At 40.7% G+C, this 18,236-nt stretch overlaps 1 protein-coding gene across 4 annotated transcripts; it reads right to left on the bottom strand.

The window, feature by feature from the left end:
* Positions 1–1,881: 1,881 nt before the first annotated feature.
* LOC105393671 lies at positions 1,882–16,818 on the bottom strand. 4 transcript variants are annotated; one of them, XM_048629924.1, is made up of 16 exons: positions 16,022–16,818; positions 13,993–14,117; positions 13,293–13,408; positions 12,723–12,839; positions 11,908–12,027; positions 11,274–11,389; positions 10,522–10,713; positions 7,942–8,085; positions 7,360–7,500; positions 6,730–6,842; positions 5,007–5,127; positions 4,326–4,425; positions 3,137–3,216; positions 2,731–2,802; positions 2,204–2,312; positions 1,882–2,019 (listed from the first exon to the last, which is right to left on the bottom strand). In XM_048629924.1, the coding sequence occupies exons 1-16, from the start codon at positions 16,451–16,453 to the stop codon at positions 1,997–1,999; spliced, it is 2,121 nt and encodes a 706-aa protein (XP_048485881.1). In that variant the 5' UTR covers positions 16,454–16,818; the 3' UTR covers positions 1,882–1,996. The 4 variants fall into 4 exon arrangements, with proteins under 4 accessions (XP_048485881.1, XP_048485880.1, XP_048485883.1 ...); XM_048629923.1 differs by lacking the exon at positions 1,882–2,019 and having other exon boundaries at positions 2,027–2,312; XM_048629926.1 differs by lacking the exon at positions 1,882–2,019 and having other exon boundaries at positions 2,027–2,312; positions 5,007–5,124; positions 16,022–16,817.
* Positions 16,819–18,236: the final 1,418 nt, after the last annotated feature.

Consider the following 18,236-nt stretch of genomic DNA (forward strand, 5'->3'; position numbering starts at 1 on the left):
CAATTTGATAAATGAATATAGGCTCAAGGAGCGGTGGTAGCTCAGTCGGGTGAACGCCCGCTTCTCAATCAAGAGATGCGGGTTCGAATCCCGGCGCTGACATGTACCAATGAGTTCTTTTAACTTAAGTACAATGTATACCATCGCTCTTACGGTGAAGGAAAACATCGTGAGGAAACCTGCATATCTAGATCTAGCACATCTGATATGTGAACCCACCAACCCGCAGTGGACCAGCGTGGTGGGAAATGGTCCAAGCTTAGGAAGGCAGTTTAGACCTTGGGGATATGCACAAAGGTTCCACTCGAGAGAGCCAGGTGCAGGTACTTACACCCCCTCAGAGAATAGAATAGAATAGGCTCAAGGAGTCAAGCTAAAATAGACAACGAAAAAGTTTAAATAAAAAAGGTTATTTATTTTACAAGTCTATTACATAGCGTACAAATCTACCACATGTCTATAAATAACAATAAAATATACAATCTAATAGCTAGCTTATATAATTTATGAGTCTTATAGGTATTTAGTTAAATTACTTAATATAAATTACATAATTGGCTACTATACGTAAATGGGGATTAAGGAGTTAGAGTTTAGGATTTATAAAATAAAAACCTCATCTCTGAATGTGATTAATGGCCATTATTATAAAACAAATGTACATAAGGGTGCCAATTGGCCGCTGGCGACGCGAGGTTGTGGCTAACGACATGTCGCAACGTCAATCCTAGTACAGGTTTGATAGTTTGTCGAAAACTAAGAAAGTTTACGTTTTCATGCATACAAAGTGGCGCCTCTAGCGGAAACTATCATGAAACTTTTGACAGATAATGTGTAAACCTCGTTTTCGTAAATAGCAAAACCCAATTGGTACTAACCACGTACTAACAGCTTTCGTTCCTGTGTATTTCTATTGAAACCAGCTGCAGATGCACGGGTTCATTATCGACGTAGATAAACTCGTAAATGTGCGTTCAACCAATCACAGCGCCGTATTAATGGCGAATCGCGATATAGTTACGTTTATCTACGTCGATATCGAACCCGTGCAGCTGCAGCTGTAGTGACATTACGACATGTTGTCAGCCACCTATTAGCACTACAGTTCAACTATATTTCAATTTACAATAAAATTCGTTCGAGGCAAGATCAGAAACTGCATTCTTCAAATACAATGAATTATGCTGAGATTACCTACTAATTATTAAAATTCGTAATATTTACATTGTGATTCTCTAACTCGTACCGAAGCAAGCCTTATTCTCCAGTTATTGCTACTTCATATACACGTGACGAAGAAATAGTTATAATATAGTGCCTATTCTTAGGGCAGTAATGAGCACTATAATATTCCGCTTATAATGATGGGACCAAAGCGATTTACACTCCAATAAAGACCGATTTACACTTTAATAAGTATCGCTTCTATTCACTGAGCTATCCTTGCCAAGGCGCCTCTATTTACTGGTGTTTCCACTTTTATACATTTCCACTAGTGTCAGCAGAATTATTCACTTATTCACTCCTAGTTGTTAAGGATTTTCCCTCTCTATTCACTGGTCTTCTGCTAAAGCATTCGCTCCTTTTCACTTGTCAAGTCAATATTGCTTCTATTCACTGGTCTTCTACTATTGTTAATGCTGTTTAATTGTTACAGTGTTCTAATTCACTGGTCTCCACCCCTAGTCTTCACACCCCTATTCACTGATGAATTCACTGATGTATTCACTTTCATTTACATGTACATTTCCACTAGGAAGTATCGCTTCTATTCACTGAGCTATCCTTGCCAAGGCGCCTCTATTTACTGGTGTTTTCACTTTCACATGTAACTAGTGTCCGTGGCATTCACTTCTACACACCTAGTTGTCAATAGCCAATTTTGCTTCTATTCACTGGTCTTCTGCTAAAGCATTGCGCCTTTTCACTTGTCAAGTCAATATTGCTTCTATTCACTGGTGTTCTCTTATAGTGTTCACTGCAGTTTCCCGCATATTCACTGGTGTATAGAGTGGTGCGACGTGAGCACGACGCCGCCTGGTGACAGTAAGTGTTCACTGCATTCTCGCGTCTATTCACTGGTGTTTCCACTTTCATAACTTTCCACACTCCTAGTAGTTAACCCAATATTGCTTCTATTCACAGGTCTTCTATTATAGTTAATGCTATTTCACTGGTGTTCACTGGTGTATAGAGTGGTGCGGCGTGAGCACGGCGCCGCCGGGGGGCAGCACGGAGGTGATGACGGGCGCGCCGCCGCCCACGCCCGCCACGCCGCCCACGCCCTGCACGCCGCCGCCGCAGAATATCACCTGAAGGACACGGGAATATGAAGTCATCATTTTAATGTGTTTTACAAATATTTAGTACTTCCAAACGCCTGATAACTAATTAGACACGTGCTAAACGCCAGCGTTTACCAAAATAAAAAATTGATTTAGCGAAAATCTCGATTTAAGGGATAAATTAATATCGATTGAAGTTTTCTAAATCGAGATTAGACACCTACACAGATTTAAAATTATGGTGCAAGTCACCCTGTGTATTTTTTTATTTAAACTAGGTTTTGCGATCTTATCTCTTAAAGCAATTTCTTTTACACAACAAATTTTGATGCCCAATGAGCTATGCTTGGGGTCTCTTCGAATGCCCTCTATATCACCATTATTTTGACTTCTCCAACATTTATCACTACTATAAAGCCCGCTCAATAGGTACAGTAATTGTTACCTGCGACACGGGCGTGGCGGGCTGGCCGTGCTGCGCCGCGAACACGTACTGCTGCTGTCGCACGCCGCTCACCTGCACACAGACAACATGTGGTAAAGCCAGCAGAAAACCAGCGCTGTGGCTTTATGCTGGCCTCTACTTTACTCCGTAAATTCATATTTTGTAAATTAGAAGTCGCTGGATGCCATAGGCAGCCGATAGAGGCTGGATGGAGGAACGCCGAAGACTGGTTTTTTAGCGCCTTTATCCAACTGTGGAAGGCTGATGATGTGGGCTGTAGACAGTATGCTGTACATTAAAAAGGCTTCCACTGTAAAACCAGCGTAGTGTCATTTGAGCTGTCGCTGTACTATAAATATTGCTGTCTGAGTCAAATAAAGTTTTTCTTTCTTTCTTTCTTACGTACCTGGTGTATTTGCTGCGGCTGCTGTATCTGTCGGTGTTGGTTGTCCGCGTCCACCACCACTTGCTCTAATATTGCACCTCCTGAAAAATATATTATTGTAAAGCATTTCGATTGGACATAATCTTGTTGTTTTATGATTATAATACACTCACGTGCTATAAAATAGTTCCACTTACAAAATGCCGACACCAAATGAGGTCCATTTTAAAATTTAATTTAAAATTTTGACACAATATTTTCATTTTTAGTTGGTAAGACTCTGATGCGCTGTTAAATGTACAGTGCCACAAACTTATCTGTTCCGGTGAGAGCTCACGTAAATGTCTAATATTTACTAATTCTATAAGATTTTAAGTTTGCCCGTAGTGGTAATTAGCCCTTGCGGTTTTAATAAACCCATCTAATCTATATCAATATGTCATTCATGAGTAAGTAATCAGATATGGATCAATTTTAGTTCACTCTCACCGGAACAGATAAGGGCTCCCACACATAAACACGACACGATGTCGCATCGTGCCACGACGCGGCGTCGTTTCACGATACGACGTCGCGTCGCGTAAATTCACGACGCGACGTCGTTACGTGTCGATACACGAACTTGTTGTGGTCTATTTTCAAGGCATTGTACTTCTTTAAAAAGTGACTCCTATTATTCATTGTTGAAAGAAATGGGTGGATCCAGTATCTTCTGAGTGTCTGTCTTTTCTTTCTTCGTCTTCTTATTAACAGCAGAAGCAGTACGCGTCTACTGCGGTCCATTTTAGGGAATGAATGTTGTGTCGACGGCATCGTGCCGCGGAACTTTACGTTACGATGTCGTGTTTTTTTCACGATGGTAGTCGTAAATTTTCGCGACGCGACGTCGTATCGTGAAACGACGCCGCGTCGTGGCACGATGCGACATCGTGTCGTGTTTATGTGTGGGAGCCCTAAGTTTGTGGCACTATACTTAAATTTTCACAGAGTGTTATTAAGCTACACATTTCCGTTTAGGAGTAATTTTATGCCATTGTCACTGGAACTTATTGAACGCTCGTGAGTGTATATTATACGTCTCAGTTATTGAGTCACTTGATCTTAAGTAAATGGCTAAAGTACCGGCGGTGGTATGTCTGTGGCTGACACCCTGGAATAACACATCAGTCTCATCTTTTATTGAGCTATTTTATTAGTTAGTAATACTAACCGGCGTTGGTGTTGCTGGCGGCGCCGGCGGGGTTGTTGTCGCAGCCGAACAGGCAGTGCTGCACCGTCCAGCGCGGCTCGAACGGGATGTGCGTCTTCACCTGAAAATATCCGATAGTTTTAGATGACGATTACAAAAACTAGACATGCATAGGTACGCCTAACAAATGTTTAGCTATTATGCTATCACTTTCTGTGTCAAAATTAAGATAAACTACAAACTTTTTTGTGGTAAGTAATAATTTTACGCATAATGGCCAGCCTTAGAGGCTATATGCGGATAATCAGCTCGCCATGATAGATAGATAGATAGACCCACCGTATTTTTATATAAAATATATACTATTGAGCTACCCAAAGCAGTTTCCAAACGGACAATTGTTTGTTAATAAAATATTGCGGTTCACAAAATATTTAATTATATTTGAACGATGAATAAAAACATTTGAATATGAATTGGAAAAAAAAAAAAATTTCTTAGCTGTTTCAGGCAAAGTATACAATGGCAGCTATTCTGAAGGTTGAAATTCTAAATTAACGCTGTCAAACTATATTTTTTTCCAGTGGAAAATGAGATTTAAGAAAACATTCATAGATTCTTATTTTAATCAAGAAATTAAGGTTTTGACAGATCTAAAATTAGAATTTCTGCGTTCAGAATCGACATCACTATTGCACGTACCTTAAGCTCCGTAGTAAGCATCAGTATATGTCTACACGGCAGCTTGTACACCTTGCTGAAGAGACACGAGCACTCCTGCGTGCTGGTGCCGTACTTGCAGATGGCCGCGCTGCTGTGCCTTCTGGGCAGAGGGGGGGTCAGTCAGGGGCGCAGGGGGGGGGTCAGTCAGGGGCGCGGGGGAGGGGGGTAGAGTGGGATTAAAACTGAATTGAAACAAAAACTGTGACGGTGTCACTTTTGGGAGGGTTGTGGGAAGCGCATGTTTGAGAACTCTAATAAATTCGATTTTTTATTACATGTATTTTACTGATGCAAATGGCCGCGCTGCTGTGCCTTCTGGGCAGAGGGGGGGTCAGTCAGGGGCGCGGGGGGGTGGATTGAGTTGAATAGAAACTGTGACTTAAAAGTATAACGGGATGCGTATGTTCGAAAATTAAAAGTATAACGGTATCACTTTTGGGAGGATTGTGGGAAGCGTATGTGCGAAAATGTATCTACCTCAGATGTAAACAGTAATAAGTCCTTTTTTCGTCCCTTTTTTTAATCTATTGAGATCGCTTGTACGCTATTACATAAGTTTAAAAAAAGAGAGTACAAAAAATGGACTTATCACTGTTTACCTATGAGGTACAGATTTATTCTAGTCTAATAAATTCGATGTTTACATATATGGTAAATTCTTCGACATACGTTTCCCATAACCCTCCCTGGGGTGATATGTCCCAGGGTTGCTGAAGAGACACGAGCACTCCTGCGTGCTGGTGCCGTACTTGCAGATGGCCGCGCTGCTGTGCCTTCTGGGCAGAGGGGGGGTCAGTCAGGGGCGCGGGGGGAGGGGGGTAGAGGGGTATTACAAGTATGACGGTACCACTTTTTGGAGGATTGTGGGAAGCGTATGTTCGAAAATTTCTGTGCCTCCGAGGTAAACAATAATAAGTAAACTTTTTTTGCTCTATGGAGATGGTGTGAATGAGCTCTATCACATAAGTGTAAAAAAAGAGTTACTGTTTATACCTCTGAGGTACACATTTATTCAAGCTTAATAAATAAGATTTTTTACATTACAGTGGTAGGGTAAATTCAAAACAAGTTTCCTAACAAGCAAACAAGTTTCCAAAATCTACCTTGGGGTGAATTTTTAAGAATAAAAGATCTATAAACGAATTATGAGAGAATATGTCATAATAAATTCGTCAATAAGTTGTAAGCTGAAGTGGCAGTAGCCCGTCACATCTGCCAAAGAACCGATGACCAGTGTGGTAGTAGAGGAAGGCTGTGAACAGAGTGTTGTTGGCGGCTGTGGCTTGAAGAGTAGGACAGAACAGAAGTTGATCAGAACGACATCCAGATCGATTCACCCTCTTTTGGCTTACTCTACTACTTTAGCATCAGCCTACATACCTAGCACGGGGCGCACGATGTTACAAAAGTTTATCGTTCGCTACGTCTTCTTGTGAGCGTCTTGTTTCCTGTGCTAGTTATGCTGTAGGTATATATTTGGATACAGTTCGGACCAAACAAGTAGATAGGTCTGAAGTTGGAGATATAACACTTTTTGTACCTAGCAACTTTGTCATAGTAACAGACCACCTATTAATTGTTTCAAACATTAGCGATTGGTTAGTTTGATAAGATACAAAAGTGTTACAGCAGCCAATTTCAGGCCTAGGTACTAGTTCGGACCGAACTGTACAAATCGAGGCCTATATCCCTCACTACGCACCGGCCGGCGCGGTCGTCGAGGCACTTCTGCGCGAGCTTGGTCTGGTGGCTCATCAGGTTGTACGCGTACTGAGTGATGGTGTCTGTGGGCGACTGCTTCAGGGTTTCCGTGTCCTGGGTGAGGAAAGAAATATAATTAGAATTTGATAAAGCTAATTTAAAAAAACGGCCTGTACGTGTCGTACGAACTGTAGTCCACTGCAGCTTCCGTACCACCACCGACACATTCGTGATTAATAATAAAGTAGCTGTTGCTTGCTTGCTTGTCTAAAAACTGCCGTAGATAAAAAGATTCCAGGACAAAAAAGTATCCTGTTTCTCAGCTACCTCTCAACCATCTTATTAAGGTATCAATTCAGCCGTTCTTCAGTTTTAAATAGTGTATCTAAAACTTATTTCTTTTATATAATACTAGCTGTTCCCGCAAGTTTTGCTTCACCTCAAAAAGTTTTCCCGTGGGAATTCTGAGATAAAAAGTAGCCTATGTGTTAATCGAAGGTGTCAGCTAACTTCGTACCAAATTTCGTCAAAATTGGTTCAACCGCTTTGACGTGAAGAAGTTACAAACATATACACAATGTTTCGCCTTTATAATATTAGTAGGATAGGATAAATAACTATAAATGCTCACCCTCAACCGACTCAGCGCGAAGTTCCTCCTCTCATCCTCGAGCTGGTTGGCCACGTTGAAGAACAGCGACACGAACTCGTCGGGCTGCAGGGGACTCCGGACTAGCGCCGAGAACTTGGACACCAGCCGCTCCAGGCCCTGCTGGCGGGAAGCATATGTGGATGGATTAATTTATCTTTTTCCAATACACTTTGAAAGAAAATTCATTTCTAACACAAACATAATTAAAAAAAAAGCAAATATGTTGCGGGGGACGGGGACAAAAATGCTTGAACTTTAATCAATTTGCAGTCTGAACTGATTCTCCGAATGATAAAGCAAATTGCTTCGCTCCGATTAGCTTCACTTCGACTCTTAGTGCCAACTATTGAGCGTAAACCTGCCTTGTGCTGCCACATTGTGATAATTAGTATAATGCTAAACTTCCGACTAAGTGACTAAACTTTACCCAACTAAATTACTAACCATCCGAATAAATTACTAAACTTCCGACTAAAATGACGTAACTTCCTAATAAAGCAATCGTGCATGGTTCCTAGTGTACACTGTAGCTACAGTAGTCCCACTTGGTGCCTAGTGTACCTTGTGCAGTATGTTGGTGTAGTTGTGCGGCTCGAGCCACGCGTCCAGCTTGTGGAGCGGCGCGCCCGGCCGGGTCAGCGCGTCCCACACCTTGTTGCCGAGCGAAGCGCTGTAGCGGGTGCCGAGGATGCCGCGTTTTAGCACCTGGGGGGTTAGTGGTGTGGTTAGAATGGAATAGGTAACTTTTTGTTTTGCACCATGGAAGAAAATAAAACATTACGAAAATAAGGTCTTATTGCGTCTTTCTTTACCAGAGAACCTTTTGATGGCTTAGATAGAAAATAGAAAGATACAAGGTGGTACTGTGTTATGGTTATGGTCGCTTTGCTCCAACTCGCTTCGCACGGCTCTAGAGTTTGTTTGTAATTTTAATTGCCTCGCTTCGCTAGGCTCTCACATTATTTTGAGTAACAATTCCCCGCTTCAGATACTAAAAGCTCTGTAGTCTCTGTAACTTCGGGCAAAGCCATGTCATGCGAGCGTGTGTGTTTATTAGAGATGAAACGGATAGCTGTTTGGCAGGATACCGGATGCCGGTTATCCGGCTGCCCTTCTGGCCGGATGGCCGGATAACCGGCCGCCGGATATCCGGCCGTTCGATATTGTTTCAGCAGAACCATCTTGTGCACCTATAGTGTACTTTTTGACACACCTGGTCATTCTCGTTGCGAGTAATGGACAACATTTCAAAAAACTAAAGCTGCTATAAATCGAAAACCATTTCGAGATTTAACTCTAAAGGCCACAAAAAAAATGTTTTTGTATTTTTTGGATGTATCATTTTCGAGAAAATCATAAAATAGTAAAAAAGTGCTGATGACGTCATGCATCAGGTGCGATGCATTTTGATGATCAAAGCCCATAGATTTAAAAACAAAGTAACTGTCACTTTCATTTTTGATTGACGTTGACGTTTTATCGTGACGTTGTTGTTTGTTTGGGTCATTTTCATTAATTCTGTTCTGACACTTTCGTACTATTTTTTTTATTTTTTATTAAGAGATGACCTCAATATAATATGTCCCAGAGCATGCCACCGCATACACAGCTGAAAAATGCTTCTGCTTATTTTTTTACATGATAAGTACCTACTTTCCATCATCAGAAATATCAATGTCATTTGAAAATGACCCATTTGTTGGTTGGCATGTAAACAAAGTTTAAATGTCACTTGTCAGTGTCATTTATGTTTTTTTTCGAAACTCAGGCAATAGACAAAAATAAAAATTGAGCCGAATATGTGACGTCTCTTCCGGTTTTAAAATAATTAACTTTAAAGTTAAAAATAACATGCAAAAATTACTGTATATACAAAATAAAAAAATACGGGTCCACTAATTTTCTATAAACTTTCCGAATAGCTAATAAAAATATAGGGTAAAGAAAATGAAATGTTGTCCATTGTGTTGGCTAGGTCCGATCCGAGTGTGTTGGTAAGTAAACAGCGCCATCTAGATCGATTCCTGTGGTATTGTTAAACAAGTATAACACAATTTTCGGAAGTAATACCACACGTTGCTGCTTTAAAGAAATATTTAGATAAAAATGAAACTGAGCAAAGAACTCCTGATTTGCCACACATGAGAGCCACCTTTAAAGCCGAATTAGAAAGTAGTTTCAGCTCTTTAAATCAAGATCCTAATTATTTGATCGCAACTTTCTTAGATCCCCGATTTAAGACAAACTACTTGGGGGTGATTGAAGCTGAAAGACCACGCCGAAAGATTTTATTGGAATATATAAAAATGTCTTGTGACGAGTCTTCCCTCAGTAGCGACTCGTCATCGACACCAGCTAAAAGAAGTAGAGAAGAAGAAAATGCAGGGTCAGCTGTGTTTCGTGAAGCTCAAGACACTTTCTGGGATTGCTTTGACGAGGTCGCATATGAGAATAGCGGCAGTCAGTTACAAGATCAAGAAAAAAAGAATTCAATAGCAAATGAGATTGACTTTTACTTAAAATCGGTGCGCATTGATCGCAATCAAGATCCATACAAGTGGTGGTCAGCTAATAAGAGGCAGTATCCAGTCTTGAGCAAATTTGTCAGAATTTATCTTTCAGCACCATGTAGCAGTGTTTACAGCGAAAGACTTTTTTCCGAAGCTGGACTTATTTATGAGGAGAAGCGAAACCGTTTGTTGCCTGTTAACGCAGAGAAGTTGGTGTTCATTCACCATAATCTGCCTCTAGTGCACTATGAATATTGAATACTAAATCTTATTTGAATAATTTTCACGCATACATTGTTTTGGTGGTAAATTTATGTTTTGTTTCGGTGTAATAATTAAATAATGTCCTAATATTTTCGTCTTTTATTGTATCCGGTATCTGGCCGGATGTTGGTTACTATCCGGCATCCGGCCGGATAGTATTTTTACGCCGGATAGGCCGGATAACGGATAGTTGCCGGATATCCGTTTCATCTCTAGTGTTTATAGTGATCGCTCCCCCTTAACAGGCCCGTTTTGACAGCTACACAACTTTTGTGTTGTAGCTATCAATCGTCCCTATTATTTTGCGACAGGTATAGGTTGTAAGCTTAGATAGGTTATCAGCGGATTCTACAGTCATGATAATCACCTGTAGTTGCGCCGGCGTATGGTCCTGCCTCAGCAGCGCCAGCGCGTACGTCTTGCAGGCGGCGGCGAGCTCGGCCTGGGCGGGCGGCGCGGGCGCGGGCGGGCGGGCGGCGGCCACTAGCGAGGCTGCGGCGGAGGCGGCCTGCCAGACTGAGCAGGTTACGTGGGCGGATGGGAACGCTGTGCGGACCACCTGGGGGGAGAGGCGACGGTTAAAGTGTGTTTTTTTTTATGGTCCCGTGATTAAGTGACTTGTCGTTCTATTAGTGGGACACTTGACTGTTGATGAACCGTATTGTCTTGATTTAGTATCTGAGATTAAAAAACAGACAATCGAATAAGCATGTAAAATAAAAGAATAAAGTTTTACAACATGCAGGCTTGTTGCTCCAGTTTACTCGGGAGCTCGGATGGCTGAGCTGAAATTAGGGGAAACGAAATCTATTTTCAGTGGCCTCAATCTGGTAACTTTAGATTCCATTAATAAAATGGATGAAATAAATAACATAACCATCGTTAAAAACCCCCAAACGACGACAATTACAGGCTCTGCCTAGTTTGGGGTCTAATGGGGTGTCCACATATTATTATTATTATACAGGGTATTGCAATAAGGGTATACTAAGCCGAAACCTACATGTGCAGCATGATATACGAGTATCTAAGCACGAAAATGAAATCAGAATTTCAAAATTCGCGATTACTCTTTTTGTAATAAACGCTGTGTGGTTAAAAAAGTCAATAATTACTTACTTGCTGACACTTGTTGGGGTCGCACACGACGCAGCGCACCTGCCGCCACGCCGGGTTGCACGACTTGAACGTGTCCAGCAGCCACGAGAGGTCCGAGCCGATCAGGGTTGATATACCTGCGGGTAGGATAGTTAGGTATAGTTATTGGGGAGAATAGGGCAGGCGAGCCACCCGCTTTTCTCTGTACATTTGTACTCATGCGAGCCCTATCGCCGTTTTCGTGAATGAGTGCAATTCACCCAGGGTACACATCTAGAATCTAGATGTGCAGGTTTGCTCACGATGTTTTCTTTAACCGTAATATACCGTAACATGGCCGGATTCGAACCAACGGCCTCACGAATGAGAGCAAAGACCTTTTAAGTTACAACATCAAGACGTTTCACAACGCGATAGGGAATATAAATATTCATTTTATCCGTCTGAAATTTGTATCTTATGTCTATTTATAAAGAAAGTTATCAATATACCATACAGATCTAGCACAGGGCGCAAGACGCGCACGTCATGACGAGACAAAAGTTTTCCGTCGCTCTCGCTCTTAAAACCACGCAATGACTCACATTGAGCGACGCAAAACTTTTGTCGCGTCTTGCGCCCCGTGCTAGGCCTACTAACAACAGATATGACTTACCTGCGCTAACAATGACCGACTTCCCGTTGCCGTCTTCAGCTAGGAACAGAGTCACGTTGTGCTTCACGGAGGGGCTGCCCGTGCCCCCCACTGTGGGTATTGTGCTGTTGAACTCTATGCCTGGAAGTAACAAGATGTCATTAGTCGTAGAAAACATTAAAGAAATATAGAGAGGATTGATAGATAGATATAGAGAGTAGGTACTCTTTATTTGTACACGCAGAAATGATTAACAATTTTACATAACAACTGAACTAGTTGGGATGTAAAATTAATAATTATTTCTCCGGATACATTTGTGTGGTGTTAGGGGTCACACTCTAAATCGTCGAACGAACGAAGCAGCGCTCCGAAGCTTTAAAATAATGCTGTAGTGATAACTACGAATATATGTCGTTGTATTAAGTGTGCTGATTGCGTGAAAAATTTTGTTTGACATCTAAGGCGACTATTTAATTTTTTTGAAAACTAGCGTTATGATCTACCATAGCATCAAGCTGAGCTATAACACGTTTCAGCACCGAGAAGCAAGACACTTGCTCATTTTATGATGTGATCATTTTTGTGATGTCTCTATGTGCATGAAACAATATATCCCAGCTCCACGCCCTTGTCTGTGCTAGCCCACCAACAGAACACACAATGCTACAAGTCCGAATGGCGTAGTGGTTAGTGGCCCTGACTGGTTGTTGATATTTAATATGTATATATCAATGTATTTGTGTAGATATATCAGCTGTCCGATAACAATATTACAGTCTCTGCCTAGCTCGGGGTCGGATGGCCGTGTGAAATGTCCCGACTCATATAGTTACCGGTCTCGATGCACAGGAACTGCGGCACGGCGTTGAAGGCGAGCTGCATGCTGGGCGTGGTGAGGTACACGCACTGGATGCAGCCGGACGCGCTGTGGAGCAGCTTCACGCCCGCGTCTGGGGGGCATAATGGACGCTTATTATAGTAAACAGACATTTGGCTGTATACAGAGAGAATCTGGAAACTTATAAGTGCTTAAGGGTACCTTAAGTCGTAGGTTGAGCGGTTCGAACAGTGCTATTACCGGCGCGCCGATAAGCACTGAACAGTGCCGCCAAGTTCAGGTCAGCACTAGGCGCTGATTTGCTTGGTTTTAAGTCCAACATCTGCTTATTTTGTGTAAAGCAGATCAAGCACTGTAGTACCGACTAAGGTCGATAAGCGCTTAAGTTTCCAGCCTTTTTTCTGTTAGTCAAGAAGGTAATAGGGTGTAGCGACATTCATCTTCGATACAAATAAGATTGCAAGTGCATGCTTGCAAGATTTCGGATGGGAGAGCACTTTCGCATGTTACAGCATTAATAATTGTGATCTAAAATATATTACTATCTGTTCTAAAGGAGTCATACCGTAGTTGAGCTGCAGCTTCCTCACCACGAAGTCGTACTTCTGGTTGAGCCAGCGCACGGCGCCCGCGCCCGCCGCCGCCAGCTGCGCCTCCGTCACGATGACTGAGGAGTCCGGTCTGTAGGGGGGGAGAGTAAGATATATAGTGGTAGAGTAAGAAGAGGGATGTCACGCGGATGCTGTGTTAGTGCGAGGACCCATTGGTGTGTTGCCACAGCCATATATTTTTATGTTTTTTTGCGACGACGATGGGGATCTGACGGGATACTCAATGAACAGGATGGACAGCACAAGAGGGCAACTCTCTTAATCAAGAATGAAGGAATGTATTAAGCGTGCCGATTGTGTGACCATTCTTGTTTGATTGTTAATCGATTTAGAGAGCGACCCCCTAGTTCTGAGTGCCTATCAATTCATATACAAATTCTACTGCATAGAACTGGTATCTACTATGAAAAAATGACTCTAGCTCCCTTTCAGTAGACTTAAAAATTAATAGATTTGACGTTTAATGGCCTTGAATTGTGTAGTAGGTCTATGGCTTGATGGCTTAAATCTAATCTTTTGATACATGATCATTGTCATACACAATCATTATGTAGAGTAACTTTCTATTACACTATTTGTCATACATCTTTAAGTAATAGTAAAATAACGAGAAAATAACTATTCAATAATTTTTGAATAGCAAGAGTGAGTTACCGTTCAACTTCCTCAGTAGGCTGGCTATCAATGATGGCCACCTCGTACTGCGGCTGTTCCACGGTCTGCGTGTTGTTGGTGATCTCGTACTGCTGGAACGTGCTGGACTGCTCCTCCACTTGTTGCTGGAAGAGTGAGGTAATATAATGATTAAATGAGCCAATGAGGACTTTAGCCGTCTCAACCTACCTACCATAATGTTAGTGGGTCATGTTGGTTTCTTAAATGGATTAGAAATGAGAATTATTTGTTCAGTTTGATTCTGTTTTATATGTTGTTTTATTTTATTTTATTTGGGAAAACAAACAATTGTACAATGTTTAATACTAAAGAAACAAATAACTTATTAAAATATATGGTAATCGTACAATCGGCACCGCTTTCCACAAGTTAACAGTAAAATTAAATTGGTTTTATGCTGTTTTCACAAGAACACCAAAAAAAAAGATATAAAGATTTGTAGTTATAGCCAAACCAGGAATATAAAAACCCTCGCCATATTGCGGAAAAGCAATAGAACTTTTTTCTTTTTTTCTTGCACTGGTATCATTGACTCTAAATGTCATTTGTCTATTGCTGTCAAACTGTGGTGCTGTCAATGCGTAGGGTTTATTATAGTTTTTGTGAGTTTTTTGTGTTTCCAAATGCCGAAAGCTATCCATAGCCGTGAAAGGAAACTAATTTACCACATACACAAGTATTTGTCAGAGAAAAATTCCGAGGGATTGGACTTATTTCCACTTGATAACATAACTGATACTATTTTCAAAATGACTGGTAGGTAAATAGTATAGTCAGAGCAAATGAATTTGGCAAATTTGTAAGCTATTACTGTAGTTTTTATCAACTACTTAATGTTTTTAAGGTAAGTATATCTAGCTCTTCCGAAAACAATATGCAGAAAAGGAAAGACATCCTCTGTATTTCATACGCCGAAGAAACACAAATTAAAATAAAAAAATTGGCACAATCTGACCATAACATATATGAAAGACATCCTCTGTATTTCATACGCCGAAGAAACACAAATTAAAATAAAAAAATTGGCACAATCTGACCATAACATATATGAATCAGTTGAATATTTAGGTTCTGATTTTGACTGATTACACCCACATATTCATACATATTACATAGTTCTGCATGCAAACCTTTACGAGGCTATATGTGTAGTTTATCTCGAATTCCTGTGAGGATGGAAAATATTAACCCACTAACTCTTGTCTTTTGAATGCCTAAAACCATTCAGGAAATATGCCTTCAGGACAATTTCTCTATTTTCAAATTGCCGTTAATGAGTACCTACACAACAAGGTAAATACCTACACAACTGTACTCTAAATGTGGGTTTTCTCACGATGTTTTCCTTCACACCACACCATAAGACTGTTAGTACACATGTTACTTAAGTTCCAAAGAACCAATAGGATATAATATATTGTATTATATCCTCTCACTGAGCTACTGACACTCTTTTCAAAATAAATAACAAAAAAATGACACTTATAAATTTGAGCATGGCCAATTCACATTGGTATGACTATACTTAGTGTTGCAGTCCTCAAAGCGAATGTAGCACCCTTAATATAGGGTTTTTATATTCCTGGTTTGGCTATACCTAGGTATTACTTATAATTAACACAACACACTTGTGTACAAACATGTGCCCATATACAAAAAAAATAAATAACAAATAAATAACTATGTACACACACTTAGATCACATATAATATTGAGACATGAGGTTCTATATCTAGCTGCAGACAAGGTAAATATGTCTACTTCAGGAACAAATTATTGTAACTGTGCATCAATCTCCACAAGGGTGCTCTTTGGCCTGCATTTGTTCTGCATAGTTTGGTAAGGAACAGTCGATGCGTTTATATCTCGTGGCATGTAGCCTATCCTATTATATGCTGTTTCTGTAGCTGTATTCAACAGGCAGGTTCTTTATATAAAAGCTTAAGTTGTGAAAGTTGATATAACTTTCACAACTTAAGCCTACAGTTCTAGTATAAATTGTACTTACATTACTAACTTCCGCAGTGTTCTGCACAAAAGTGCTGCCTTCCTCCTCGGGCTCTCCCTTCACATCATAAATAGTCTCGGCCATCACAATCCGGCCTGACGAATCCATCGTCCACATCCCCCCAAAGGCAAAGTTGGACGGGTTGCCACTCTGCTCATACAGAATCACTGTGTTGGGGCCTAGCTGGACCGGTTCCCCTTTCATGTTGACGAAGACTGGCTGCTCGAAGTTCCCCTCGACAAGCTGCCCCGTGTGCACCACCTGCTGGCTCTGCTCCGCCGGCACCTCCACCACTTGGCCCACAACCTCAACCTTATCTTTTTCCTCTTCAACTTTCGCGCGGTTGACCATAATTTTTTGTCTCTTTTCCGACTCGGCCGCCTCGTCGCTTTTCCGCTTGATCACGGTTTTCTTCTTGTTTTTTTTGTCCATTTTTGCGGTTAGAGGGTTAATTGGGGTGCGAAGAGGGCATCAGGGGGTGCTGGAAATAGTTTTATGGTGATACAGCCGTGGATACGGTGGCACAGTAAACATAGACGCCTCGCCCAGAAGGCCGCATTGTTTCACTATTTAATCACTTTGCAAGCGTACGCCTTCCCCTCACCGTGTGTACGAAATGTAGACAAAGTTTTACGATGTTTTTAGTAAACAAATTACTAGATAATTAGACAAAGAAAGTACGAATGCACGAAAAAATTTACAGTGCGAAAAGGACAACTCGATCAACTCACGAAGACGCCATCTTTTTTGACAGTTTGACGTCTCGCTCTCGCTCGTGTCAGTCCTTTTTCTCTGTCTCACATATGGTACACAGAATACTATATTACAATAATTCTCAGAAGAATAACAAGGATTTTTTTTTCCTAGCGTGTCGGTGAGAACGTGGCAAGTAGGTATGTAACCAGTACATATGTTCCTTGCTAAAAACATGGATGGATTCCCGCCCACGAACACATTTCGTCCACTTAAGGAGTTCAAACATGGGCAATATCGTTGTTTACGTTTTAGAATGTGAGACTGACGTGACACGCAAGTCCGCAGGAAATTAGATGAGCAGGTACCTAATTACCTAACCTTACCTACCTAACTATTCCTTGGGAAGAACTTCCTTTTTATGGACAGTTAGACACCAAAAGTCCTTGTTGGACACCTACTTCAAAGATCTATGGTTGAGAATTTGGCGGGAAGAATTAAATGGTATTCGTTTCCGGTCAACTTTACTCCCCTTCCGACTAAGGACACTGGGCGTTTTAGGACCTATGTCCAATAAAGATTAGTCATACATCGTTGGATAGCTCTTTTCAAGTGAACAAAAAATATTATGACGACAAATCCGTATAAGTTGTCCATTTTGAAATATATTCGTCGGAAGGAAGTATTTTTCTATGGCATTGCACTCTCTCTCCTGATGACAGTTGAGGCGTAATACACGTACACACGTATTATTAAGATGGAAGAAATTACTTTCAACTGGTTTTATTTACTGAGATAATAAACAAATATAATATTATAATCAATGATGATCATTTTGTTATAAAAATTAAAAATAAATGTGAAAAAATAACAAAAACATTAAAATTACAGAAATAAAATATTAAAACTTTCAAGGTACGATTATTCTAATTGGACAGTAAATCAGGAATAGCGCTTCCGTTATTCATATTCTGCAAAAAAATACCTTTTCAACGACGTACGAGTATCACTCATATCTATTTGTGATGGTCCCAGCTTCCATATATTTGTGCCCAGTGTCGTTTCAGCTATAGATTTTGATGCCTATAATTTGTAGATAGATCACATAGGTACATAGACTGTTGAGAAGATACACAATAAACACAACACAATAAAGTTGTAAGTTTTATTTCAAAATTCACATCGCATTTTACATTGTAGTCCAAAAACACAAAATAAACACAAGTAGGGTAACGTAACGTACCTAGGGACATTTTCGACTACCCCAACTTTGAATGAAGCTATCGCAGCGTACAACTAAGATATTAATGTGAAATTTTCTATATTCGGTAGGATATATAATCTATTATCACTAGTATTTGTGCTAAAGCTTTAGTGTGGCCAGATTTTATTAAATTAAGATAAAAGTAAAAAGGCTTGTTTTGACCCAAGGTACGTTACACGTGTGTACCTTGGGACACTGTTTCCTATAGCTTTGTACTATGGAAAATGCAAACTTCTAAATAACGCCTTATATCTCTGT

This window comes from Plutella xylostella, chromosome 24 (genome assembly GCF_932276165.1).
Source record: "Plutella xylostella chromosome 24, ilPluXylo3.1, whole genome shotgun sequence".
Lineage (NCBI taxonomy): Eukaryota > Metazoa > Arthropoda > Insecta > Lepidoptera > Plutellidae > Plutella > Plutella xylostella.

What these genes read in the sequence shown, in the direction of transcription:
- LOC105393671 (XM_048629924.1), bottom strand. Translation starts at nt 16,453, where the DNA reads ATGGACAAAAAAAACAAGAAGAAAACCGTGATCAAGCGGAAAAGCGAC. An exon ending in ACCCCAACAAGTGTCAGCAA is followed by an intron (nt 10,714 to 11,273) that starts GTAAGTAATTAT and finishes CTCTCCCCCCAG; the next exon opens with GTGGTCCGCACAGCGTTCCC. An exon ending in ACACCAACATACTGCACAAG is followed by an intron (nt 7,501 to 7,941) that starts GTACACTAGGCA and finishes GCTTCCCGCCAG; the next exon opens with CAGGGCCTGGAGCGGCTGGT.